Source organism: Oncorhynchus nerka, linkage group LG26 (genome assembly GCF_034236695.1).
Source record: "Oncorhynchus nerka isolate Pitt River linkage group LG26, Oner_Uvic_2.0, whole genome shotgun sequence".
Taxonomy (NCBI): Eukaryota; Metazoa; Chordata; class Actinopteri; order Salmoniformes; family Salmonidae; genus Oncorhynchus; species Oncorhynchus nerka.
The window spans coordinates 23,904,132-23,927,992 of NC_088421.1; the positions used below are offsets into that span (position 1 = coordinate 23,904,132).

The 23,861-nt window shown below is 42.7% G+C and overlaps 1 protein-coding gene across 1 annotated transcript in view; it reads right to left on the minus strand.

The window, feature by feature from the left end:
* The window catches only part of LOC115110820 (transient receptor potential cation channel subfamily M member 4-like), a 62,980-nt gene that overhangs the window by 9,751 nt on the left and 29,368 nt on the right, over positions 1–23,861 (minus strand). Inside the window, exons 5-20 of the mRNA XM_065010275.1 lie at positions 22,152–22,321; positions 21,547–21,724; positions 19,439–19,503; positions 19,078–19,317; positions 18,696–18,798; positions 18,480–18,598; positions 17,789–18,088; positions 17,529–17,630; positions 14,956–15,084; positions 13,868–13,997; positions 13,291–13,436; positions 12,955–13,067; positions 11,524–11,625; positions 11,165–11,444; positions 3,353–3,468; positions 1,466–1,598 (exon numbers count right to left, since the gene is read on the minus strand). Coding sequence (XP_064866347.1) covers positions 1,466–1,598; positions 3,353–3,468; positions 11,165–11,444; positions 11,524–11,625; positions 12,955–13,067; positions 13,291–13,436; positions 13,868–13,997; positions 14,956–15,084; positions 17,529–17,630; positions 17,789–18,088; positions 18,480–18,598; positions 18,696–18,798; positions 19,078–19,317; positions 19,439–19,503; positions 21,547–21,724; positions 22,152–22,321 — 2,426 coding nt within the window. The remainder of the gene's footprint in view (positions 1–1,465; positions 1,599–3,352; positions 3,469–11,164; positions 11,445–11,523; positions 11,626–12,954; positions 13,068–13,290; positions 13,437–13,867; positions 13,998–14,955; positions 15,085–17,528; positions 17,631–17,788; positions 18,089–18,479; positions 18,599–18,695; positions 18,799–19,077; positions 19,318–19,438; positions 19,504–21,546; positions 21,725–22,151; positions 22,322–23,861) is intronic.

Consider the following 23,861-nt stretch of genomic DNA (forward strand, 5'->3'; position numbering starts at 1 on the left):
GATGTGTGTATTAAGTCTTTTTTGGGAATTGTTCGATTTGTTAGATATTACTGCACTTTTGGAACTAGAAGCACAAGCATTTCGCTACACTCACATTAACATCTGCAAACCATGTGTATGTGACCAATAAAATTTGATTAGATTTTATAGTAGAGTGGCCCGACGGAAGCCACTCCTAAGTAAAAGAGCACATGACAGCCCGCTTGGAGTTTGCCAAAAGCCACCTAAAGACTCTCAGACCATGAGAAACAAGATTCTCTGGTCTGATGAAACCCAGATTGAACTATTTGGCCTGAATGACAAGATTCACGTCTGGAGGAAACCTGGCACCATCCCTACGGTAAAATATGGTGGTGGCAGAATCATGCTGTGGAGATGTTTTCAGCAGCAAGGACTGGGAGACTAGTCAGGATCGAGGCAAAGATGAACGGAGCAAAATACACAGATCCTTGATGAAAACCTGCTCCAGAGCTCTCAGGACCTCAGACTGGGGCAAAGGTTCACCTTCCAACAGGACAACGACCCTAAGCACACAGCCAAGACAACGCAGGAGTGGTTTCGGGACAAGTCTCTGAATGTGCTTGAATGGCCCAGCCACAGCCTGGACTTAAACCTGATCAAACATCTCTAGAGAGACCTGAAAATAACTGTGAAGAAATGCTCCCAATCCAACGTGACAGAGCTCGAGAGGTTCTGCAGAGAAGAATGGGAGAAACTCCCCAAATACAGTTGTGCCAAGCTCGTCATACCGAAGAAGACTCGAGGATGTAATCGCTGCCAAAGCTGCTTCAACAAAGTACTGAGTAAAGGGTCAGAAGTTATGTAAATGTAATATTTCAGTTTTTTTACTTTTTTTTTTTTTTTAATAACCTGTTTTTGCTTTGTCATTATGGGGTATTGTGTGTAGATGAATGATGGAAAAATGTATTCAATCCATTTTAGAATAAGGCTTAACTTAACGAAATTTGGAAAAAGTCAAGTGGTCTGAATACTTTTCGAAGGCACTGTATACACATACATACAATACCAGTCAAAAGTTGACACACCTACTCATTCCAAGGTTTTCATAATTTTAACATTGTAGAATAATAGTAAAGACATCAAAACTATGAAATAACACATATGGAATCATGTAGTAACCAAAAAAGTGTTACACAAATCAAAATACGTATATTTTATATGAGATTCTTCATCTCCACCCCATCTCATTTTCTTTCTCTCAAATTGTAGCAAACTTGCAACATTTTCTCTATGCCCATGGCAAAATGTGTAAAATTGCAGGAAATTAACTCTAAAACTCAATTTCGCTAGGGCTCCCAAAAAGCTTTAAGGCTAGGACTTTGACTACATGTTTGTGGGTACGCAGAGCCCTTTTGTGGCCCTCACAACCATGAAAGTTGTCAATCCCTGATCTAGATGCACTGCAGTAAAAAGGGTTTTATCCCTCTTTTTAGAAAGCCCTCACCATTTTTTCAACGATGATGATCTTGGGTCCCAGCTGTTTGTGGATGGCGAATATGTGGATGAGACGGAGGGTAAACACCATGTAGTCCACAGCCATCACAGCCCGGCCAAATTCATAGGACCATGGGAACATTCTAGAACACACAAAAAACACATGGTTATAGTGGGTTCTGAATGACAGTATTGAAAATACTTATTTTTCGGATGTTGAAAATATTTATTTTCCAGCAGGAATCAGGAGGATAGAATTACGGTCCGATTTGCCAAATTGAGGGCGAGGGAGAGCTTGTACGCGTCTCTGTGTGTGGAGTAAAGGTAGTCTAGAATCTTTTCCCCTCTGGTTGCACATTTAACATACTGATAGAAATGAGGTCAAGCTGATTAAAGTCCCCGGCCACTAGGAGTGCCGCCTCTGGATGAGCGTTTTCCTGTTTGCTTATGGTGGTATACAGCTCATTGAGCGGGGTTTTAGTGCCAGCATCGGTCTGTGTTGGTATGTAGACAGCAGGCTGGTAGGGCTAACGTTAGCAGGCTAGTTGGCTAGCAACCTTGCAAGCTGATCTGTAACAATACATTCGTAAAGTATTTGCTTGTAAGTTGTCTGAAAATGTAATTGAAACTAGTAGTCGTGTGTAAACGATTTGGTTTCATTTGAAGTTACACATTAAGTTATTTGTTGGAATTTACATTACTGGGAATAGCATGGCTTGCCGGGTCCTTCATATAAATGTCACACTCCACAAAAACATTTTCCAATATTGACTTTGGCACTCTGATCGGTTTTATATAATAACTTGAAAAACAGAAAAGCGACATGTAACTTCACATTGGGCCTTTTGATGCGAATACTAATGCAAATCCATATGTTACATGTGGTTACGTTTAAGCTACCTACCCTTTAAGTTGGAAGGTAAAACCGAATCGTATATATGGATGTGGCTGTAAATACTCATCATTCTCCATCAACCATTGTTTTTCAATAGGACACAGTGGAATTATAGTGTAGTGTAGAATGCACTGCTGAAATAACTGGGTTGTATATAACAATATATTCCACTATCTGATGAGCTGGTGAATTTCAAGCAGAGAGACAGGCAATAGTGAATCAGTTGACAAGTCACGTAGAAAAGGTGATCTTGTACAATGTTTCATGAGGCAGAAAAGGCATACAACATCATTCTACGTTTTTACAGCAGCCAACTGCGTTACAATACCCCTATTTCTGATCATTAACGTATGTTTTTATTTTATTTGACCTTTATTTAACTAGGCAAGTCAGTTAAGAACAAATTCTTATTTTCAATGACGGCCTAGGAACAGTGGGTTAACTGCCTATGTACTGTATAAGAATAATGAAACTAAGACTGACATATTTCTCAACATGCTCAAAACCTGCCATTGGATACAAATGATTGTATATAAAAAACAGTCATATATTGTATGGAAAATTATATTTACCATGTACAATTTGTTTTCTCTTCAGTACTTCAAAAATAACCGTTTTGAAATGTTTATCTTGTATTTTTTTGCTATTGGATTAAATGGTAGTTAAAATGACTAAATGGTGAGCCTATAAACTGATAACTGGTGACAAATGTTTTTGTTTTCATGGTATTTCACAGACAAAACTTTGATTTTGAATGAATGACTCAGGTGTGAAAGATGTATGAAACCCCAATGAATGCTCAATCAAAGGTTCTGAACATAAGACAGGGAGAATTACAAGTGTTATCAGCTTAGAGTTTTGTACGTACCAGAGTTTTGAAAAATATACCACTTACATCTGGAAAACGTGCCAAAGTGATAGAAAAAAAACGAATATTAGAAATTTAAAAAAGCTGTTTACGTCGACACAGACACACACGTGCACATATGTAAAAACACACACCTGCAGCACATGCCCAGTGCAAAGAGTGAGATAGCTGTGATGTCACACTTATTCCACATGTCCTGGATGTAGAGCTTCATCCTCTGATATAAAGTAGTGCTGCCCCTGAAGAATGTCTGATAGAGAGAAGGACAGAAAGGGAGGGAGAGAGCAATAACAATTATTTTTATTATCTCCAAAATGAATGGCAGCCTTGATAAAGATGACCAAAAAATACATATTGAGCTATATATACACATATATACACAGAGTGCTAAGAAAAGGTATTTGCCTCCTTTCAAATTTTCTTCACTTTTGCATATTTTGGATGTTGAACATTCAACCAAAAGCTAATATTAGATCAAGGGAACCTGAGTGAACAAATAACACAACAATTACATACTTATAAAATGTGTTTCATAAACAAAGTTAGCAAACACCCAATGCCCCTGTGTGTAAAAGTAATTTCCCCCTTACATAACTCCAACCAAACGCTTTCTGTAGTTGTTGATCGATCGCTCACGAAGAGAAAAAAAAGAGGAGGAAGGCATTTTGGCCCACTCTTCCATGCAGAACTGCTTCAACTTGATTGGTTATTACTGCATTGTCGGAACTAGAAGCACAAGCATTTCGCTACACTCGCATTAACATCTGCTAACCATGTGTATGTGACAAATACATTTGATTTGAACTCAGCGACATTTGTGGGTTTTCAAGCATGAACTGCTCTCTTCAAGTCCTGACACAATTGGGATTAGGTCTGGCAATTCCACAGTAATAACCTCATACCAACGGTCAAGCATGGTGGTGGTAGTGTGATGGTTTGGGAATGCTTTGCTGCCCCAGGACCTGGACAACTTGCCTTAATAGAAGGAACCATGAATTACACTCAGTATCAGAGAATTCTATAGGAGAATGTCAGGTCATCCGTCTGTGAGCTGGGTCATGCAGCAAGACAATGATCCAAAACACCCAATCAAGTCTACATGAAAATGGTTAAAAAGAAACACATTTGAAGTTTTGGAATGGCCTAGTCAAAGTCCAGACCTAATCCCAATTGAGATGTTTTGTCAGGACTAGAAACAAGCAGTTCTTGCTTGAAAAAACACAAATGTCGCTGCGCTAAAGCAATTCTACATGCAAGAATGGGCCAAAATTCCTCCACAGCGATGATCAACAACCACAGGAAGCATTTGGTTGCAGCCATTAAAGGTGACACAACAAGTTATTGAGAGTAAGGGGGCAATTACTTTTTCACGTAGGGGAATTGGGTGTTGCATAACTTTGTTAATTAAATAAATAAAATATGATTCAAGTTTTGTTGTTATTTGTAAACTCAGATTCACTTGATCTAATTTTAGGTTTTGGTTGATAACATTCATTATGAAAAATACAGAAAATATGAAAGGGTTTCACGGCACTGTAGAGTGAGAGCAAGAGGAAGAGCGATTCAAGTTCCTCTGTGTCCACATCACTGAGGACTTAATTAACATGGTCTTCTCAACCCAGCAGGAGGCTGAAACGATTTGGCATGGCCCCTCAGATCCTTTTATAGCTGCACCATCGAGAGCATCCTGACTGGTTGTATCACTTGCATGGCAACTGCACCAACGTCGACCAGAAGGCCCTACAGAGGGTGGTGCGGACGGCCCAGTGCATCACTGGGGGACGTACATGCCAGGCGGTTTCTGAGAAAGGCCCCAAAAAATTGCTGAAGATACATACACACACTCACCACCACGCACACACTCAGCCACGACTTATTGTACCCCTTTTGGTCCACCAGCTTAAAAACTATATTTTGTCTTATTGAAAATATATTTCACAGCGATATAGATGGTACAATGATTTCCACTAGATAACACAGCCACAAAGTCGGAACAGCTTTCCCAGTTTGACAACAGATGCCACTGTGGTGGGAGATATGAATAGGCAAATATCACAGCCGATCACAACACTTGCAGATAAGTAATACTGTGAAACACAGTCATTCTGCTATTAGCAGCAGATACAGTATATTATGGACATTTTCTGAAATTACAATGCAAAAATTAGACAACAAAAAAATCCCGTATTGCACCTTTAACAAGTAATACAACAAAATCTCTAGGGTCCCTGTTTTCAATACTTTGTCCACCCCCCGTTGCAATGTTTTATGAGATTGGAGAACACATTGAGAGGGATCCATCTTCCATACAGAATCTTTCCAGAACTTTGATATCCTTTGGTCTTTGCATAACAACTGCCCTCTTCAATTCAAACCACAGGTTTGTCCAGAGACCGATGTCAGCTGCAAAACATTTACATTTACATTGTCTTGATGGAAGATCCCCTTACGGTCAAGTTTCAGCCTCCTGGCAGAGGAAACCAGGTTTTTAGCTACAATATCCTGGTACTTGGCAGACTTTTTATGATGCCGTTGAACTTAAGGGAACCAGGACCAGTAGAAGCAAAACAGCCCCATAACATAAAAGATCCACTGCCATATTTTACAGTAGGTTCTGCATATGCATCCTTCTTTCAAATCAGATGTTATTCGTCACATGCTTCATAAACAACAGGTGTAGACTAACAGTGAAACGCTTACTTATGGGTCCTTTTCCAACAATCCAGAGTTAAAGATCAAGAAAATATAAATAATAATTCAATACTGACACGAGGAATCAATCCACAGTGAATAACAAAATAACAATAATGAGTAAAAATAACAATAACAAAAATATCGTGATACAGTACAGGGAGTACCGAGTTGATGTGCAGGGGTACGAGGTAACTGAGATAGATATGTACATATCGGTAGGGGTGAAGTGACTAGGCAAAGGACAGATAATAGACAGTAGCAGCAGCGTATGTATGTGAAACAGTAGCAGCAGGGTATGTATGTGAAACAGTAGCAGCAGGGTATGTATGTGAAACAGTAGCAGCAGGGTATGTATGTGAAACAGTAGCAGCAGGGTATGTATGTGAAACAGTAGCAGCAGGGTATGTATGTGAAACAGTAGCAGCAGGGTATGTATGTGAAACTAGCAGCAGCGTATGTATGTGAAACAGTAGCAGCAGCGTATGTATGGGAAACAGTAGCAGCAGGGTATGTATGTGAAACAGTAGCAGCAGGGTATGTATGTGAAACAGTAGCAGCAGCGTATGTATGTGAAACAGTAGCAGCAGCGTATGTATGTGAAACAGTAGCAGCAGGGTATGTATGTGAAACAGTAGCAGCAGGGTATGTATGTGAAACAGTAGCAGCAGGGTATGTATGTGAAACAGTAGCAGCAGTGTATGTATGTGAAACAGTAGCAGCAGGGTATGTATGTGAAACAGTAGCAGCAGGGTATGTATGTGAAACAGTAGCAGCAGGGTATGTATGTGAAACAGTAGCAGCAGCGTATGTATGTGAAACAGTAGCAGCAGCGTATGTATGTGAAACAGTAGCAGCAGCGTATGTATGTGAAACAGTAGCAGCAGGGTATGTATGTGAAACAGTAGCAGCAGCGTATGTATGTGAAACAGTAGCAGCAGGGTATGTATGTGAAACAGTAGCAGCAGGGTATGTATGTGAAACAGTAGCAGCAGCGTATGTATGTGAAACAGTAGCAGCAGGGTATGTATGTGAAACAGTAGCAGCAGCGTATGTATGTGAAACAGTAGCAGCAGCGTATGTATGTGAAACAGTAGCAGCAGGGTATGTATGTGAAACAGTAGCAGCAGGGTATGTATGTGAAACAGTAGCAGCAGGGTATGTATGTGAAACAGTAGCAGCAGGGTATGTATGTGAAACAGTAGCAGCAGGGTATGTATGTGAAACAGTAGCAGCAGGGTATGTATGTGAAACTAGCAGCAGCGTATGTATGTGAAACAGTAGCAGCAGCGTATGTATGGGAAACAGTAGCAGCAGGGTATGTATGTGAAACAGTAGCAGCAGGGTATGTATGTGAAACAGTAGCAGCAGGGTATGTATGTGAAACAGTAGCAGCAGGGTATGTATGTGAAACAGTAGCAGCAGGGTATGTATGTGAAACTAGCAGCAGCGTATGTATGTGAAACAGTAGCAGCAGCGTATGTATGGGAAACAGTAGCAGCAGGGTATGTATGTGAAACAGTAGCAGCAGGGTATGTATGTGAAACAGTAGCAGCAGCGTATGTATGTGAAACAGTAGCAGCAGCGTATGTATGTGAAACAGTAGCAGCAGGGTATGTATGTGAAACAGTAGCAGCAGGGTATGTATGTGAAACAGTAGCAGCAGGGTATGTATGTGAAACAGTAGCAGCAGGGTATGTATGTGAAACAGTAGCAGCAGGGTATGTATGTGAAACAGTAGCAGCAGGGTATGTATGTGAAACTAGCAGCAGCGTATGTATGTGAAACAGTAGCAGCAGCGTATGTATGGGAAACAGTAGCAGCAGGGTATGTATGTGAAACAGTAGCAGCAGGGTATGTATGTGAAACAGTAGCAGCAGGGTATGTATGTGAAACAGTAGCAGCAGGGTATGTATGTGAAACAGTAGCAGCAGGGTATGTATGTGAAACTAGCAGCAGCGTATGTATGTGAAACAGTAGCAGCAGCGTATGTATGGGAAACAGTAGCAGCAGGGTATGTATGTGAAACAGTAGCAGCAGGGTATGTATGTGAAACAGTAGCAGCAGCGTATGTATGTGAAACAGTAGCAGCAGCGTATGTATGTGAAACAGTAGCAGCAGGGTATGTATGTGAAACAGTAGCAGCAGGGTATGTATGTGAAACAGTAGCAGCAGGGTATGTATGTGAAACAGTAGCAGCAGGGTATGTATGTGAAACAGTAGCAGCAGTGTATGTATGTGAAACAGTAGCAGCAGGGTATGTATGTGAAACAGTAGCAGCAGGGTATGTATGTGAAACAGTAGCAGCAGCGTATGTATGTGAAACAGTAGCAGCAGCGTATGTATGTGAAACAGTAGCAGCAGCGTATGTATGTGAAACAGTAGCAGCAGGGTATGTATGTGAAACAGTAGCAGCAGCGTATGTATGTGAAACAGTAGCAGCAGGGTATGTATGTGAAACAGTAGCAGCAGGGTATGTATGTGAAACAGTAGCAGCAGCGTATGTATGTGAAACAGTAGCAGCAGGGTATGTATGTGAAACAGTAGCAGCAGCGTATGTATGTGAAACAGTAGCAGCAGCGTATGTATGTGAAACAGTAGCAGCAGGGTATGTATGTGAAACAGTAGCAGCAGGGTATGTATGTGAAACAGTAGCAGCAGGGTATGTATGTGAAACAGTAGCAGCAGGGTATGTATGTGAAACAGTAGCAGCAGGGTATGTATGTGAAACAGTAGCAGCAGGGTATGTATGTGAAACTAGCAGCAGCGTATGTATGTGAAACAGTAGCAGCAGCGTATGTATGGGAAACAGTAGCAGCAGGGTATGTATGTGAAACAGTAGCAGCAGGGTATGTATGTGAAACAGTAGCAGCAGCGTATGTATGTGAAACAGTAGCAGCAGCGTATGTATGTGAAACAGTAGCAGCAGGGTATGTATGTGAAACAGTAGCAGCAGCGTATGTATGTGAAACAGTAGCAGCAGGGTATGTATGTGAAACAGTAGCAGCAGCGTATGTATGTGAAACAGTAGCAGCAGGGTATGTATGTGAAACAGTAGCAGCAGCGTATGTATGTGAAACAGTAGCAGCAGGGTATGTATGTGAAACAGTAGCAGCAGCGTATGTATGTGAAACAGTATCAGCAGGGTATGTATGTGAAACAGTAGCAGCAGGGTATGTATGTGAAACAGTAGCAGCAGCGTATGTATGTGAAACAGTAGCAGCAGCGTATGTATGGGAAACAGTAGCAGCAGGGTATGTATGTGAAACAGTAGCAGCAGGGTATGTATGTGAAACAGTAGCAGCAGCGTATGTATGTGAAACAGTAGCAGCAGCGTATGTATGTGAAACAGTAGCAGCAGGGTATGTATGTGAAACAGTAGCAGCAGGGTATGTATGTGAAACAGTAGCAGCAGGGTATGTATGTGAAACAGTAGCAGCAGGGTATGTATGTGAAACAGTAGCAGCAGCGTATGTATGTGAAACAGTAGCAGCAGGGTATATATGTGAAACAGTAGCAGCAGCGTATGCATGTGAAACAGTAGCAGCAGGGTATGTATGTGAAACAGTAGCAGCAGTGTATGTATGTGAAACAGTAGCAGCAGCGTATGTATGTGAAACAGTAGCAGCAGGGTATGTATGTGAAACTAGCAGCAGCGTATGTATGTGAAACAGTAGCAGCAGCGTATGTATGTGAAACAGTAGCAGCAGGGTATGTATGTGAAACAGTAGCAGCAGGGTATGTATGTGAAACAGTAGCAGCAGGGTATGTATGTGAAACAGTAGCAGCAGGGTATGTATGTGAAACAGTAGCAGCAGGGTATGTATGAGAAACAGTAGCAGCAGTGTATGTATGTGAAACAGTAGCAGCAGGGTATGTATGTGAAACAGTAGCAGCAGGGTATGTATGTGAAACAGTAGCAGCAGCGTATGTATGTGAAACAGTAGCAGCAGTGTATGTATGTGAAACAGTAGCAGCAGGGTATGTATGTGAAACAGTAGCAGCAGCGTATGTATGTGAAACAGTAGCAGCAGTGTATGTATGTGAAACAGTAGCAGCAGGGTATGTATGTGAAACAGTAGCAGCAGCGTATGTATGTGAAACAGTAGCAGCAGCGTATGTATGTGAAACAGTAGCAGCAGGGTATGTATGTGAAACAGTAGCAGCAGGGTATGTATGTGAAACAGTAGCAGCAGCGTATGTATGTGAAACAGTAGCAGCAGTGTATGTATGTGAAACAGTAGCAGCAGGGTATGTATGTGAAACAGTAGCAGCAGCGTATGTATGTGAAACAGTAGCAGCAGTGTATGTATGTGAAACAGTAGCAGCAGGGTATGTATGTGAAACAGTAGCAGCAGCGTATGTATGTGAAACAGTAGCAGCAGCGTATGTATGTGAAACAGTAGCAGCAGGGTATGTATGTGAAACAGTAGCAGCAGGGTATGTATGTGAAACAGTAGCAGCAGCGTATGTATGTGAAACAGTAGCAGCAGTGTATGTATGTGAAACAGTAGCAGCAGGGTATGTATGTGAAACAGTAGCAGCAGCGTATGTATGTGAAACAGTAGCAGCAGCGTATGTATGTGAAACAGTAGCAGCAGGGTATGTATGTGAAACAGTAGCAGCAGTGTATGTATGTGAAACAGTAGCAGCAGGGTATGTATGTGAAACAGTAGCAGCAGCGTATGTATGTGAAACAGTAGCAGCAGCGTATGTATGTGAAACAGTAGCAGCAGGGTATGTATGTGAAACAGTAGCAGCAGGGTATGTATGTGAAACAGTAGCAGCAGGGTATGTATGTGAAACAGTAGCAGCAGCGTATGTATGTGAAACAGTAGCAGCAGCGTATGTATGTGAAACAGTAGCAGCAGTGTATGTATGTGAAACAGTAGCAGCAGGGTATGTATGTGAAACAGTAGCAGCAGCGTATGTATGTGAAACAGTAGCAGCAGCGTATGTATGTGAAACAGTAGCAGCAGTGTATGTATGTGAAACAGTAGCAGCAGGGTATGTATGTGAAACAGTAGCAGCAGCGTATGTATGTGAAACAGTAGCAGCAGGGTATGTGGCGAGTGTAAAATAATATAATTGTAAAAAAACTTGAGCATACAATAGAGTTCGATATTTAGCAATGGTGCCAATCATTTTTGAACTGACTATATATATGTATATGTTTTGTGTGTGTGTGTGTGTGTGTGTGTGTGTGTGTGTGTGTGTGTGTGTGTGTGTGTGTGTTTACATGCGATGCGTCCTACCTGTCGAAACTCCTCACAGACCAGGGTGAAGACCCAGAAGTAGAGAACAAACTCTAAGGTGGACGGGCCGTGAGGGGGCGGGAGCTTGAAGTCCAACAATAGGACGTAAGCAAACAGGCTGAGGAACAGGAAGTACATCAGCACGTTGCCTAGAAACGCCGTGACGGGCGCGAACCAGAACTCCCTCCAGCGTAGCAGTACGAACAGCCTCTTAGGATTGGAGGAGGGGGCACCTTTCAGATTGACCCTTACAGCCGCATATTCCTCAGCATCCTCATCCCTGAGAGGACAAGAATTAGAATAATGACTGTTTGTGTGTGCAGTCATGCGTGCGAGCGTGCATGCGTGTGTGCGTTTACATCGTGTCGGTGAGGGAGAACATGGTGGCATCGACTCCGTCCAGACTGTCTGTGTCTTGACCATGGGGCACCTGCTCAGTCTTCCCCTCTTCCTCAGGTTCCCTGAGAAAGAGAGAGAGGTAGAGATAGAGAGAGCTGATAAACCGACAGACAGACATTGCGCAGAGGAAACTTTCCTTCACCACCAGCTTCATTTCTCAAATCCACACCCTATGAGGAAAATAAGGAATGCTTTACATAGTGGCCATTTGCCACATATTGGAAACTTTATTCCCCTTCACCACCAACCACATGAATAATGACTATAGTTTACTATAGTGTAAATACTTTAGTATTACTATAGTTATTGTCATTGCAGACTGTATACTGCAGGGGTTTTCAAACTGGGGACCGTGGACGTACTGCAGGGGTTTTCAAACTGGGGACCGTGGACGTACTGCAGGGGTTTTCAAACTGGGGACCGTGGACGTACTGCAGGGGTTTTCAAACTGGGGACCGTGGACGTACTGCAGGGGTTTTCAAACTGGGGACCGTGGACGTACTGCAGGGGTTTTCAAACTGGGGACCGTGGACGTACTGCAGGGGTTTTCAAACTGGGGACCGTGGACGTACTGCAGGGGTTTTCAAACTGGGGACCGTGGACGTACTGCAGGGGTTTTCAAACTGGGGACCGTGGACGTACTGCAGGGGTTTTCAAACTGGGGACCGTGGACGTACTGCAGGGGGGTCCGGGGAAATAAAAAATGCCCATTTGAATTTTTTTTTTAATGAATATCACAATCTGTAACAGAATACCACCGTGGATAAAAATGGAATGTCTCTGTCCAGTATGAAGAAAGTTAGACGTAGTTTCACCAGCCAATGCTAACTAGTGTGTGACTGGATGTCTACAGGAACAGTTAGCATGCTAGCTAGTCCTGTAACATCCAACTCTGGGGAAGTAGATACATATACAGTGGGGAGAACAAGTATTTGATACACTGCCGATTTTGCAAATTTTCCTACTTACAAAGCATGTTGAGGTCTGTATTTTTTTATCATAGGTACACTTCAACTGTGAGAGACGGAATCTAAAACAAAAATCCAGAAAATCACATTGTATGATTTTTAAGTAAGTAGTTAAATTAATTTTTTAAATAAAAATGAATGGAGCGAATTTGGAGTGGTAGTTATGTTTTCCTGTGTTTTCCTGTGTTTTCCTGTGAGCGGTGAGGGTTTTTAGCGAAGCGGGGGAATGTGGACGGTAAGCAATGAATGGGATTTCTGACCGCTCAAATCCTCTGTTAGAATAGTAAAGTTTACTACAGTATTCTATTGTAAATACTGTAGTATTCTATAGTAAACTGTAGTATTTGTTCAAAGTGGGCAGCCAATCCTCTCTATATCTTAATGCTTAATGGATTGGAAATGCTCAGACAGGTAGCCACTAACCTGAAGCTGATGAGGTTGGTGTAGATGAGGGGGGGTAAGAAGAAGGAGAGGATCAGTTTCCAGACTTCTGTGCTCCTCTCCATGTCTCCCCACCAGATCTGAGACAGCAGAGACTGCCAGGGGAAGAGGTAGGAGCAGAGTTACTCCTGAAAAACTTAAATTAACCACCCTTCACATTCTAATACACACACACTCTGGAAATCTGGTTAGTTTTATAAAGATGAATGTGAACATACAGATCACACGTACATACAGATCACACAAACACACAGATTCACACACGTACGCACGCGCACACACACACCTTGACCTCTGATACCCTGGTTTAATACACACCTGCAAGCCATCGTGACTGAAGAAGAGGCGGGCATCGGCTGCGGTGGCCATCTCCAGACAGGTAGCTTCGCCCCACACCAGAGACTGCCTTATAAGGAGGTTGAAAGAGCGACTCTCACTGCTCTGATAGCATTCACTGAACACTTCTAGAGAGACAATAAAAGGGTTAATACTCAACACTCACTGAACAAGTCTAATGAGAGGAAACGGGTCACAGGTTTTCACATTGGGTTTCTCAATAGGAATAAGGGGTGCAAATTGGTTTGCTTCCATCCTCATCCTACAGGCCTTGAGTGTGAAAACATTGCAAATGGCCCCAGACTGGGATGCCCTCCAGCAGACTTTTCGAACAGGTGGTCCCTTGCATTCTGATCCGGAGTCGCTACTAGGCATTATGGGGTGTAAATTCACTCACAAAATACAAGATGCTCACTTGTATGCAAAACAGATAAATGCCCCTAGGCATTACTTGGATACCTTGACTGTCTAGGCTTTAATTGGGGAATCAGAATGTCAGGGAGCAGCCCATCACATTAAGTATCAAAGTAGCTAAACATTTGGAATAAGGCTAGCCCACCATTGGCCAAGTTCTCAAACTTCTGTGCTAGCTCCTTCAGAGAGAGCTTGGCCGCCGTCTCACTCTCAAGCTTAGACAGCTCCCTCAGAATCTTACAGCCTGCCAGAGCACTGAGGACAGACTCCCCTGCCTAGAGAGAGAGAGAGAAAGAGAGAAAGCAAGAGAAAGAGCGAGAGAGAAAGAAAAAGGGGATTGTTTTAACATAAGTAACATGTCAGAGTTCCGGTTACGGGGGCATGCATTGAAACGCTTGGCTTTCTTGTGGCTTTCTTTTGCAAAAGAACTATGAATTAACGGACTTATTTTCAAATAATTGTCAACACATAGAGTATCATCACATTAAGGTGTGGGATGTTCACTGTATTACAAGGAACAATAGCAGGTCTATTTCGCTCTTGCAGCTGGCATATTCTGTCTGTTCACAATTCACCTGTGGTAACATGGTGGCTTTCAAAACCAGACAACAAAAAGAGGTGGCCACTACTATCTGAGAGATTGATTATGAGGAAATAACCATCAGCCCTCGAGCGAAGGGGGTGGGGGGGTGGATAGGGAGGGGAGAATTGTTCACAGTGGGGTTATTATCCACATGCAACCAAGGCTCTCCAGCATATACTCTCTGATTACAATCTCATTTATGCCTGGCAAGCACCTAATCCTAAAGCAAAAGCGTACACTTTCTAGTCAAACAGGCATAAATCATCGTCATGAATCAATTTCATACTATTATCTACACCTCTGTTTTCTTTAATCAATAAAATAGATATTCGATATATGAGCTAGTCTGACCGCCACGCTTACTCCTGCCAACTTCAAATGTCAGAATCTCCTAAAAGAACCACAAGGGTGAGGGAGGCATGCTTTCTTCTGGTGGGGGCGAAAGGCGGGGTGGGAACTGAGGTGGGGAAATCTTTGTATGAATTTCTATGGTTGTTTTTGTTCCTGTAAACATCCCCCCCCCCCCTAAAAAGATGACAAAACTAAATGGAAAATCTGTCACAAAGAAAAAGGGGATAGAGATCCATACATTCTTAACTGACTTAACTTGTCAGATTAAAGTTTAATAAAATCATTCATTAATCAATTACCATCTCCCAGAAGTAGACAGCCATCTCGCTGCGGTTCTGCAGCACAGCCCAGATGAACAGAGAGGCCCAGGGATGGACACAGCGCTGCTCCCTATACAGACAATCCCCCAGTAACAACTTATTCACTTGCTGAGAGAGGGGAGAGAGACAGTACATAAAGACAGATAGGGTGAGAGTAAATACAGCCTGGTTAGCACAGCAGTCACAGTTACATTCTATGACCAGTGATAAAGTGGGTTCACCGTAGCAGCGTTGATAATTCAACTATATTGGTGGAGTCTACAGGCCTAGTAAGTAGGCCTAGTTAGTACATATCACTGGACCTTGTCATTGACAACAGATGCATTTGTAATTCATGTGCTCTGGTAGTGCCCTAAACACTCCTGGAATTTTTTTATCTTTTATTTTTTTTATCTAATCAAATGTTTTGCCACATGCACAGAATACAAGGGGTATAAACTTGACCGTGAAATGCTTGCTAATGAGCCCTTCCCGACAACTTCCCGAGCTTTAAAAAAAATGTATATGAATATTTAAAAAATAAGACAAGGAATAAAATACACAAATATGAAGCTATATACTGGGAGTACAAGTACCATATCACTGTGCAGGGGTACGAGGTATGTGTGGTATAAATGTACATGAAGGCAGGGTAAAGGGACTAGGAATCAGGATAGATAATAAGAGTCAATAAGGAACAGAGTAGCAGTAGCATATAATGAGTGTGAAAGTGTGTGTGTGAAAGTGTGTGTGACATCACTATGCGCACAGGTGTGGGGGGAGGGGTGTGTGTTTGTGTTTGTGTGAAAGTGTAGTGTGTGAGTGTATACACAGTATGGCATAAATCAACAGTGTACAAAATATTATGAACACCTTCCTAATATTCAGTTGCACCCCCTTTGCCCTTAGAACAGTTTCAATTTGTTTGTGCATGGACTACAAAGTGTCAAAATCATTCCACAGGGATGCTGGCCCATGTTGACTCCAATGCTTCCCACAGTTGTGTCACGTTGGCTGGATGTCCATTGGGTGGTGGACCAGTCTTGATACACATGGAAAACTGTTGACTGTTGCGCCTGGCACCTACTACCATACCCTGTTCAAAGGCACTTAAATTTAAATTTCCTGTAGTCTACAATCAGCTCTTTGGTCTTGGGACATTGAGGGAGATGCTGTTTTCCTGGCACCACACTGCTAATTCTCTGATGATGGTGTTGGAATTGTGCGTGGCCACACAGTCATGGGGGAACAGGAAGTACAGGAAGGGGCTGAGCACACACCCCTGAGGGGCCCCCATGTTGAGGGTCAGTGTGGCGGAGGTGTTGTTGCCTACCCTTACCACCTGGGGCTAGCCTGTCAGGAAGTCCAGTTGCAGAGGGAGGCGTTCAGTCCCAGGGTCCCAAGTTTGGTGATGAGCTTGAAGGGAACTATGGTGTTGAACACCGAACTAGTGTTTGGTGTTCAGGTGGAGAAAGCAGTGTGAAGTGCAATTGAGATATTGTCATCTGTGGATCTTTTGAGGAGGTATGCAAATTAGAGTGGGTCCAGGGTTTCTGGGATGATGGTGTTGACGTGTGTCATGACCAGCCTTTCAAAGCACTTCATAATTGCAGATGTGAGTGCTACGGGACGATAGGCATTTAGGCAGGTTACCTTGGAGTTCTTGGTAACAAGGACAATGGTGGTCAGCTTGAAACATGTTAGGATTACAGACTGGGACAAAGAGAGATTGAAAATGTCAGTGAAGACACTTGTCAGCTAGTCTGCGCATGCCCTGAGAACCCGTCCTGGTATTCCATCTGGCCCGGCGGCGGTTTAAAAGTTTTACTCTTATCGGCAAACAGAGAGCGAGATCACTATGAATTCCAAAAGGAACTACACATCACTTTACAAGCCAGCATAATGTGATTTGCAGGCCTAATGTGGCCTGTAATCCGGGAGCTTCAGAACACTGTGTTAGGGTATATAGGCCCTCAAAAGTAAGGCATTATATACAGCATGTAATGTATTGTCAAAAAGAGGTGGTTTATTTTAAAGGATAATAAGGCTGGTAGAACCGTTCAAAGATAAAAGGGTTCTTGTTAGAACTTTTCATAGATTGTTCTAGGAAGAACCTTCCCACTGGGCAAAAAGGGGTTGAATCAATGCTGTTTCCACATAATTTCAAGAAAACAATTCCATGTGATGAAGTTGAATCAAATGGGAAAAACTGATTGGATTTGCAAAAAGTCACCAAGGTAAGGGAATTTAGTATTTTTTTCACCTTACTTCTAACCTAAATACAATGTCATTGTGACATTTGTTCTTTATTTTACATTGAATTCAAGTTAGTTGACAACTCAACCAAATGTAAATCAAAAATAGATATTGAACTGACGTCTGTGCCCAATGGGTTTAGACGAAAAAAGGGGTTCCTGGTAGAACCATTTATTTAATGGTTCTAGATATAACCAAAAAGGGTTTCCATATGGAGACAAGCTGAAGAACCATATATGGTTCTACTTAGCAACTTTTTTTCTGAGAGTGTATAGGGGATAGAGTGCTACTTGGAACGCAGCTATGGCAGCCATTACCTTCAGTGTTCTCCAGGTGCTGGTGCTCTGGTCCAAACCTAGAGGACCATAGTAGAAGGGCTGACACACATCTCCCAGGATGTCCCATAGTAGCCGCGACACCTGGAGGGAGAGGCGAGTCACATATAACTGAGAACAAAACACCTAAATTAAAGGAAATGCGCCTCAACTCTACACAGAGTGTTTTTCTCAATAAATTCTCAATAAATACTGTACCTAGTCATTTCTGTACCATAAAATAAAGTGCAACCCCTCCTCACCTCATACAAGCTGAGCTCTTTGGCAGAGGAGGGTCCTGATATGCGGCTCTTGCGGGGTGTAGGCTCGTCCGGAGAGCAGGGGACAGTGGGAAGGGATCTGGCCAGGCTCTGCCTCTCTGTGAGGTGTCGCTGGAGAAGCGTGTAGGCCAGAGAGCTGTTGGACAGCGAGCGGTACAGGCCCTCCAGACGCTGGTAGGTCAGGTAGTCCAGAATGTTGAGGCCGTTCTCGTTGAAGAGACGTACAAACTGGGGCTTGTTGTTGATCAGTGCGTCCGTCATGGAGTCCTCCAGGTCCTCGTACTACGGGAGGATGGGAGGCCGTTTTATAAACATATCTCTCTCTGTCTGTCTGTCAAAAGTGAAACAATAACATCCTGCCGAGTGAGAAAATAAAGGAACGCTTCACAAATTGGAAATTGTTCTGATTTCCAACTTCCCTTCACCATCAGCCCACCTTCTCTGTATTGTTCCAACTTCCCTTCCCTTCAACACCAGCCCACCTTCTCTGTATTGTTCCTTATGAAACCTCTCTGAAGCCGTTCCTTATGTTCCTCATGTTATCAGATACAGAGAAGTTGGAAAGGTAAAGTCTTTCTGTCGTTTTGAATAGAATAAATGCCCTGTCAACTAAATAACATAAAAGAAAATAAATGGAGTTAAACAGTAGAGTCAGAAATGAGGAGCAGCTCACCCTCCATTGGATGTCTCCATTGAAGAGTTCACTGTTAGCGATGTCCACCCTGTTCCAGGCTACTGCAAGCTTCAGCTCCTCTGTGTACTCACTGGCGTCGCTGGACACACGTTTACTGGCTGACAGAAATGACATTGAACGAGTGAATAGTTTGACCAGGATCATGTTCCACATATTTGTCAACAGACAGCAAATGCACAACTCACGCACACCTACCTCTGACCAGAGCCTTCAGTAGCACAGTGTCAAAATCATCAGGACTGTCCTGCTCCCCGTCGAACACTGTGATCAGATCTCTGTTCTGATAGATACTCAGAGCCTGGGGAAAGAAAGAAAACAAAGGAGAGAGAAAGAGGGGGGAGAGACAGAGGGGAGAGAGAGAGACAGAGGGGGGAGAGACAGAGGGGAGAGAGAGAGACAGAGGGGGAGAGACAGAGGGGAGAGACAGAGAAAGAGGGGGGAGAGACAGAGGGGAGAGAGAGAGACAGAGGGGGGAGAGAGAGACAGAGAGATAGAAAAACAAAGGAGGAGAGAGGAAGAGAAATAAGCAGTATGATGAAGTGCTCACTCACACACACCCCACCTATCCCACACGCACCCTGTCCACAAGCTTCTCCCGGTCTGCCTCGGCAGGGAAGTGCCTCTTGACCCTCTCACGGGTCCTTTCGCGCAGCTCCGCGCTGGGGCTCTCGCTCCCCTCACCCTCTGGCGGGGGAGAGGTGCAGCTCATCGGCACAGCTGACAGGACATCCAGCAGCTCACAGATAAGGTCTGCCGCTGGACCAGAACCATTCAACACCAGCCAGGGAGTAGCCTTCCTCAGAGAGAGATCCACCCTCTGGGGGAGGGAGAGAGAAAGATTTTTTTTAAGGGAGGGAGAGAGTGTTTGGGGGGAGAAGGGAATGTTCTGGACATGGACAGTAAAGTTAAGTGATGATAGTGATGTTGTAATAGCTTACCTTCAGCATGGCAGCTTCCCCTGAGATGAGCATACACAGCACAGGAATCTCTATACTGCCACTATCTGGAAGATAACAGGTACAGGGAAGGGGTGTGGGGAGAAATTTTTAGTCATCAGTCATTGATCCGATGTCATTGTGAATGTCCATCATATTAATGTCAATGTGTGAATGTTTCATGATTTACTACTCATATGAATATCCATAATATCCATTTTGAATGAGGGGCCATTTGGAGCTAAATGACGCGGCTCTTATACTAAATGGAGCAAAATAATGTGGCCCACATAAAATACTCAGAACTCCCATGACTAGGAGAGATTGCAAGTCAGAAGGGCAGTGGACTTGAACCCATGCCAACTCTGTTAGCCTAGGCTGTGCAGGTGTGCCGGGGTTCGTGGCTTTTACCGTTGGACCAGACAGGCCATGTGATGTGTAATTCCGGCCAGGGTGAGACTATACAACAATTGGCACTTTGAATCACCCGCATTGAGAATGACTGCCAGGGCAAGGAAAATGTATCGAGACTACCTAAATCATATAACTGGAACAGCCATCTCAGAAACAGGTGCAAAAAGTCCAATTACTAACAGACGGGTTAGTTTAGATATTGTTTTTATGTTTGTGTAATCAACCAATCAATGTACATGCAAAAACACAGGTATTGAAAGAAAAAAATATCTGAAAATCAACCTGCAATAGAGCATGCTGGGAGACACTGTATGACAATAATAGGCATGGTTTTGAGAAAACATACATTTGTAGTTTTACTCAACAAGATTGTTCAAATTCGACTCACTTCGAATTTGTTGATTGAATGTACAATTGTAAGGCAAACAAATTGAATGTTATTGGTCACATACACGTGTTTAGCAGATGTTATTGTGAGTGTAGTGAAACAGCTACAATAGGATTGTGAGTTTGCTCAACATTTCTACAGCATAGCTGAACCATCATACAGTGTTGCCTACCAAAGGCAAATATGAATGTAATTTTACTCAAACTTTTTCAATTTCAGCTCACTTTGAACAGAGTTTGTTGAGTCAACTTTATTAGCTCAAATTCTTGTCCATTTGAAGTACACTCAACTCACAGAATAACGCTGTTGGTTATGTTGGCTTTTTTACAGGAAATCTCCTCTTCTCTTTTGTGACCGATCCATCGGGGAACATGTTCAAATTGGGTTGATACAGAGAAGATTACCATGGTCTTCCTGCACCAGAATGATGTGCTCTCCCCAATATTTATTGTTTCTGCAGTGATGATTCACCGTCTTCAGACAATGATTGTGTAACTTATTGTCCAAATGTTGAGCAAACACAATCCTATTGCAGCTGGTTGCCTGACAATTGTATGTTGAATCAACATATATATATATATATATTATTTTTTTTACAGTGTAGCCATGATGTCAACAATAGAAACTCCCATTGGTTGCTCACCAGATGAGATCAACTTTGGATGAACTGTCAAACATCGTTAGTCTTTCTATAAATATATAAATAACCCAACGAATATAACCAACACAAAAGCGTTACATGAGCATCATAGGCTTTATCATATGACAAAGGACGTTGGGTGTGAAATCTCTTACTAGAACGTTAAGAGAATTAAATCAAGTTTTATACTTGTAAATACGTGGGAATAGAATAGGGGCTTTAGATGGCAGATAATGACCACTCAATAGACAGGATAACTTTGGCTCACACTTGCATGCTGAAATCTGTGCACTAGAAACATGATTGATTTTTTTTTATTTTTAAAGTCACACTGTGATCTGAACTTAGTACACCTTCATTGGGCAGCTTGAACATGCTGCACTTCACCTGCATGCACATCTGTAATATATTTTATAAACTTTTAGGAGATGGGGGCTAGTCTTACCAGTATGTAGGTATTTATTTTATCTTTATTTAACTAGGCAAGTCAGTTAAGAACAAATTCTTATTTTCAATGATGTCATAGGAACAGTGGGTTAACTGCATGTTCAGGGGCAGAACTTGGGGATTTGATCTTGCAACCTTTCGGTTACAAGTCCATCGCTGTAACCACTAGGCTACCTGCCATGTGTGTGGTGTGTGTGGTGTGTACTGTGTACTGTGTCTCACCCCAGATGCCGGTGCGCTGGTGGGAGATGTAGTCTTCCATCATGGACCTGAAGGCCGTTTCCCCTCCCCGCTGGCCTACACTCCCATCATCCACCAGCAGGAAGGCCTGGTAGTTATTATCCAGGCAGCACGAGTCACGAGATGCGTTCTGGACATAATACCGCGCAGGGAAACTACCCTGAGAGAGGAGGAGGAGGGGGGAGAAGATAGAGACAAAGAGAGGGGAGTGGGGGCAAGGGTAGAGAAGGGGATCAGCGAAGGTAAAGCGAGAGGGAAGGGGGAGAGAGATCAAGGAAGAGAAAATAAAGGAGGGAAGAGAGAAAAAGAGAGGTCATTGTGATTACCATCCGTTGTGTATTACAATGTCCTTGTTATTAATTACATTTCCTGTGGTTTTGCTTGGCTGAGTGAGAGAGGGTGAGAAGAAAAGAGGGGAGAGATAAAGGAAAGTGAAGGACATTAATTTATTTGTATACGGTGTCAGTGTACAGTAGTGTGTTCCTGTGCCGCCTTATGTGTGTGTGTCTGTGCATGTTTAATTCGGTATACATTGAACATTGTGTTTGTGTGTGTGTGTGTAAGTGTATGTGTCTCTGAGCGTGTACCTGTGTGTTAACTAGCTGCTCTCTGTTGTGCACCAGCCCCCAGGGGGCCACGCCCACAGCAATGACTTTCTTCTGGGAGAGACAGGAAGCCGCAGCAGCATGATCTCGCACTGCCTGCCCAACACAACGACCCACCCCCTCCCTCAGCCCCCCCGTCACTATCCACGCCCCTGGGAGTGAGAAAGAGAAGAGGGAGAAATGCAGGGAGAGAAGGGGGAGGGGAAGAGAGGGAAGTGAGAGAATTGTTCATGAAACAATAGGTGCATACATGTTTAGTAGTATGTAATCACTGCAGGAATTGAACCCACAACCTTGGAATAGCAAGCACCACATGCTTACCAACTAAGCAACAAAGAATCATAGACAATAAACAATATATAGATAAGGAGCAGGAACCTGTTGGTTAAAATCAAATCCAATTTTATTAATCACATGCGCCGAATACAACAGGTCCTTACAGTGAAATGCTTACTTACGAGCCCCTAACCAACAATGCAGTTTTTAAAAATACGGATAAGAATAAGAAATAAAAGTAACAAGCAATTAAATAAGAAGGGCACTGAAAATATGTGAGATGCATCCATCCTTTAAAAGTCCATTTGTCCATTTAACGGCAGTGAAAGACGACGTCAAATCAATGATTATGTATTGGAATCAGGCCTAGAAAGGGTTGTTTCAAATACTGAATTTGAATGCTCAGTATATCCTGTTCTTTCTCTGGATCAGCTGTCATCTGACCTACTGGTTTGCCTCTTACCATTGCTGTGTCTGCAAACTTTATTATGCTTCATGGCTGAACTTGCTTATTTCCCCGCCTTGATTTAATGAACCTGGCCTAGGTGGTCATGTGTCCTGTGAATATCTAACCAGTACAGCTAGAGGAAGAGGAAACGCAGAGCTTCAAAATGGTACAGTATATCATACACTGTAGTTGGAGGAAACATGGGAAACTTATGCTGATTTGAAAAGACAATAAACCTGTAAATCCACTTAGGAGACATGTCGGAGAAAAGGCCTTTGAAAGTCTCTTCTTTGTTTATGTCCCTTCAGCATTGTTCACACCTGCATTGTTCAAACCGCACTTAGCCCCAACCATGCATGTGAGTCAGCATAGCATTGTCTTCCAGAAACGAGTCTCTCCAGTTCCTACTCCAGTCTCCAGCTAATTTATTACCCACATCTCCAAAAGTGGTCCAGGTGTAATCTGACATGGCACAAGTGGGGGGGTACTCTTTTGTTCTCTATTGCTCCTCTTTTGTTCCTCAAGCAAGGGGGAGGCCGATGACAGAGGGCACCATCAGGCCAACTCCTTGAATGGCTTACTCCAGTTTGTACTTTTGTCAAAAAAAAAACCTGATTTAGCTCAAAACATATATTTATTTTTAGCTTACTGTATTTATAAGTGGGATGTTGTTTTTAAAAGTAAAAAAAAATAGCTGGAGTGCATCTTTAAAAGAAATCAGAAATACTGTTAGAATGTTTTTTCAATAGACTGCCATAGGCCAATATAAAAAAGTAAACATTGTCTGTTAATAACTTCTTCTTTTTTCTCACACGGTTGGAGTCACGACAAGTTTCAGATATAAAAATGGGTCACTGGGCCAAAAAAGTTTGGAACCATCTGTACTATAGTATTTAATGTACTGTTTTTACAGACTAGTACTGTATACTACAGTTTTTACTGTATAGCTTTTGCAGACTGTAACATAC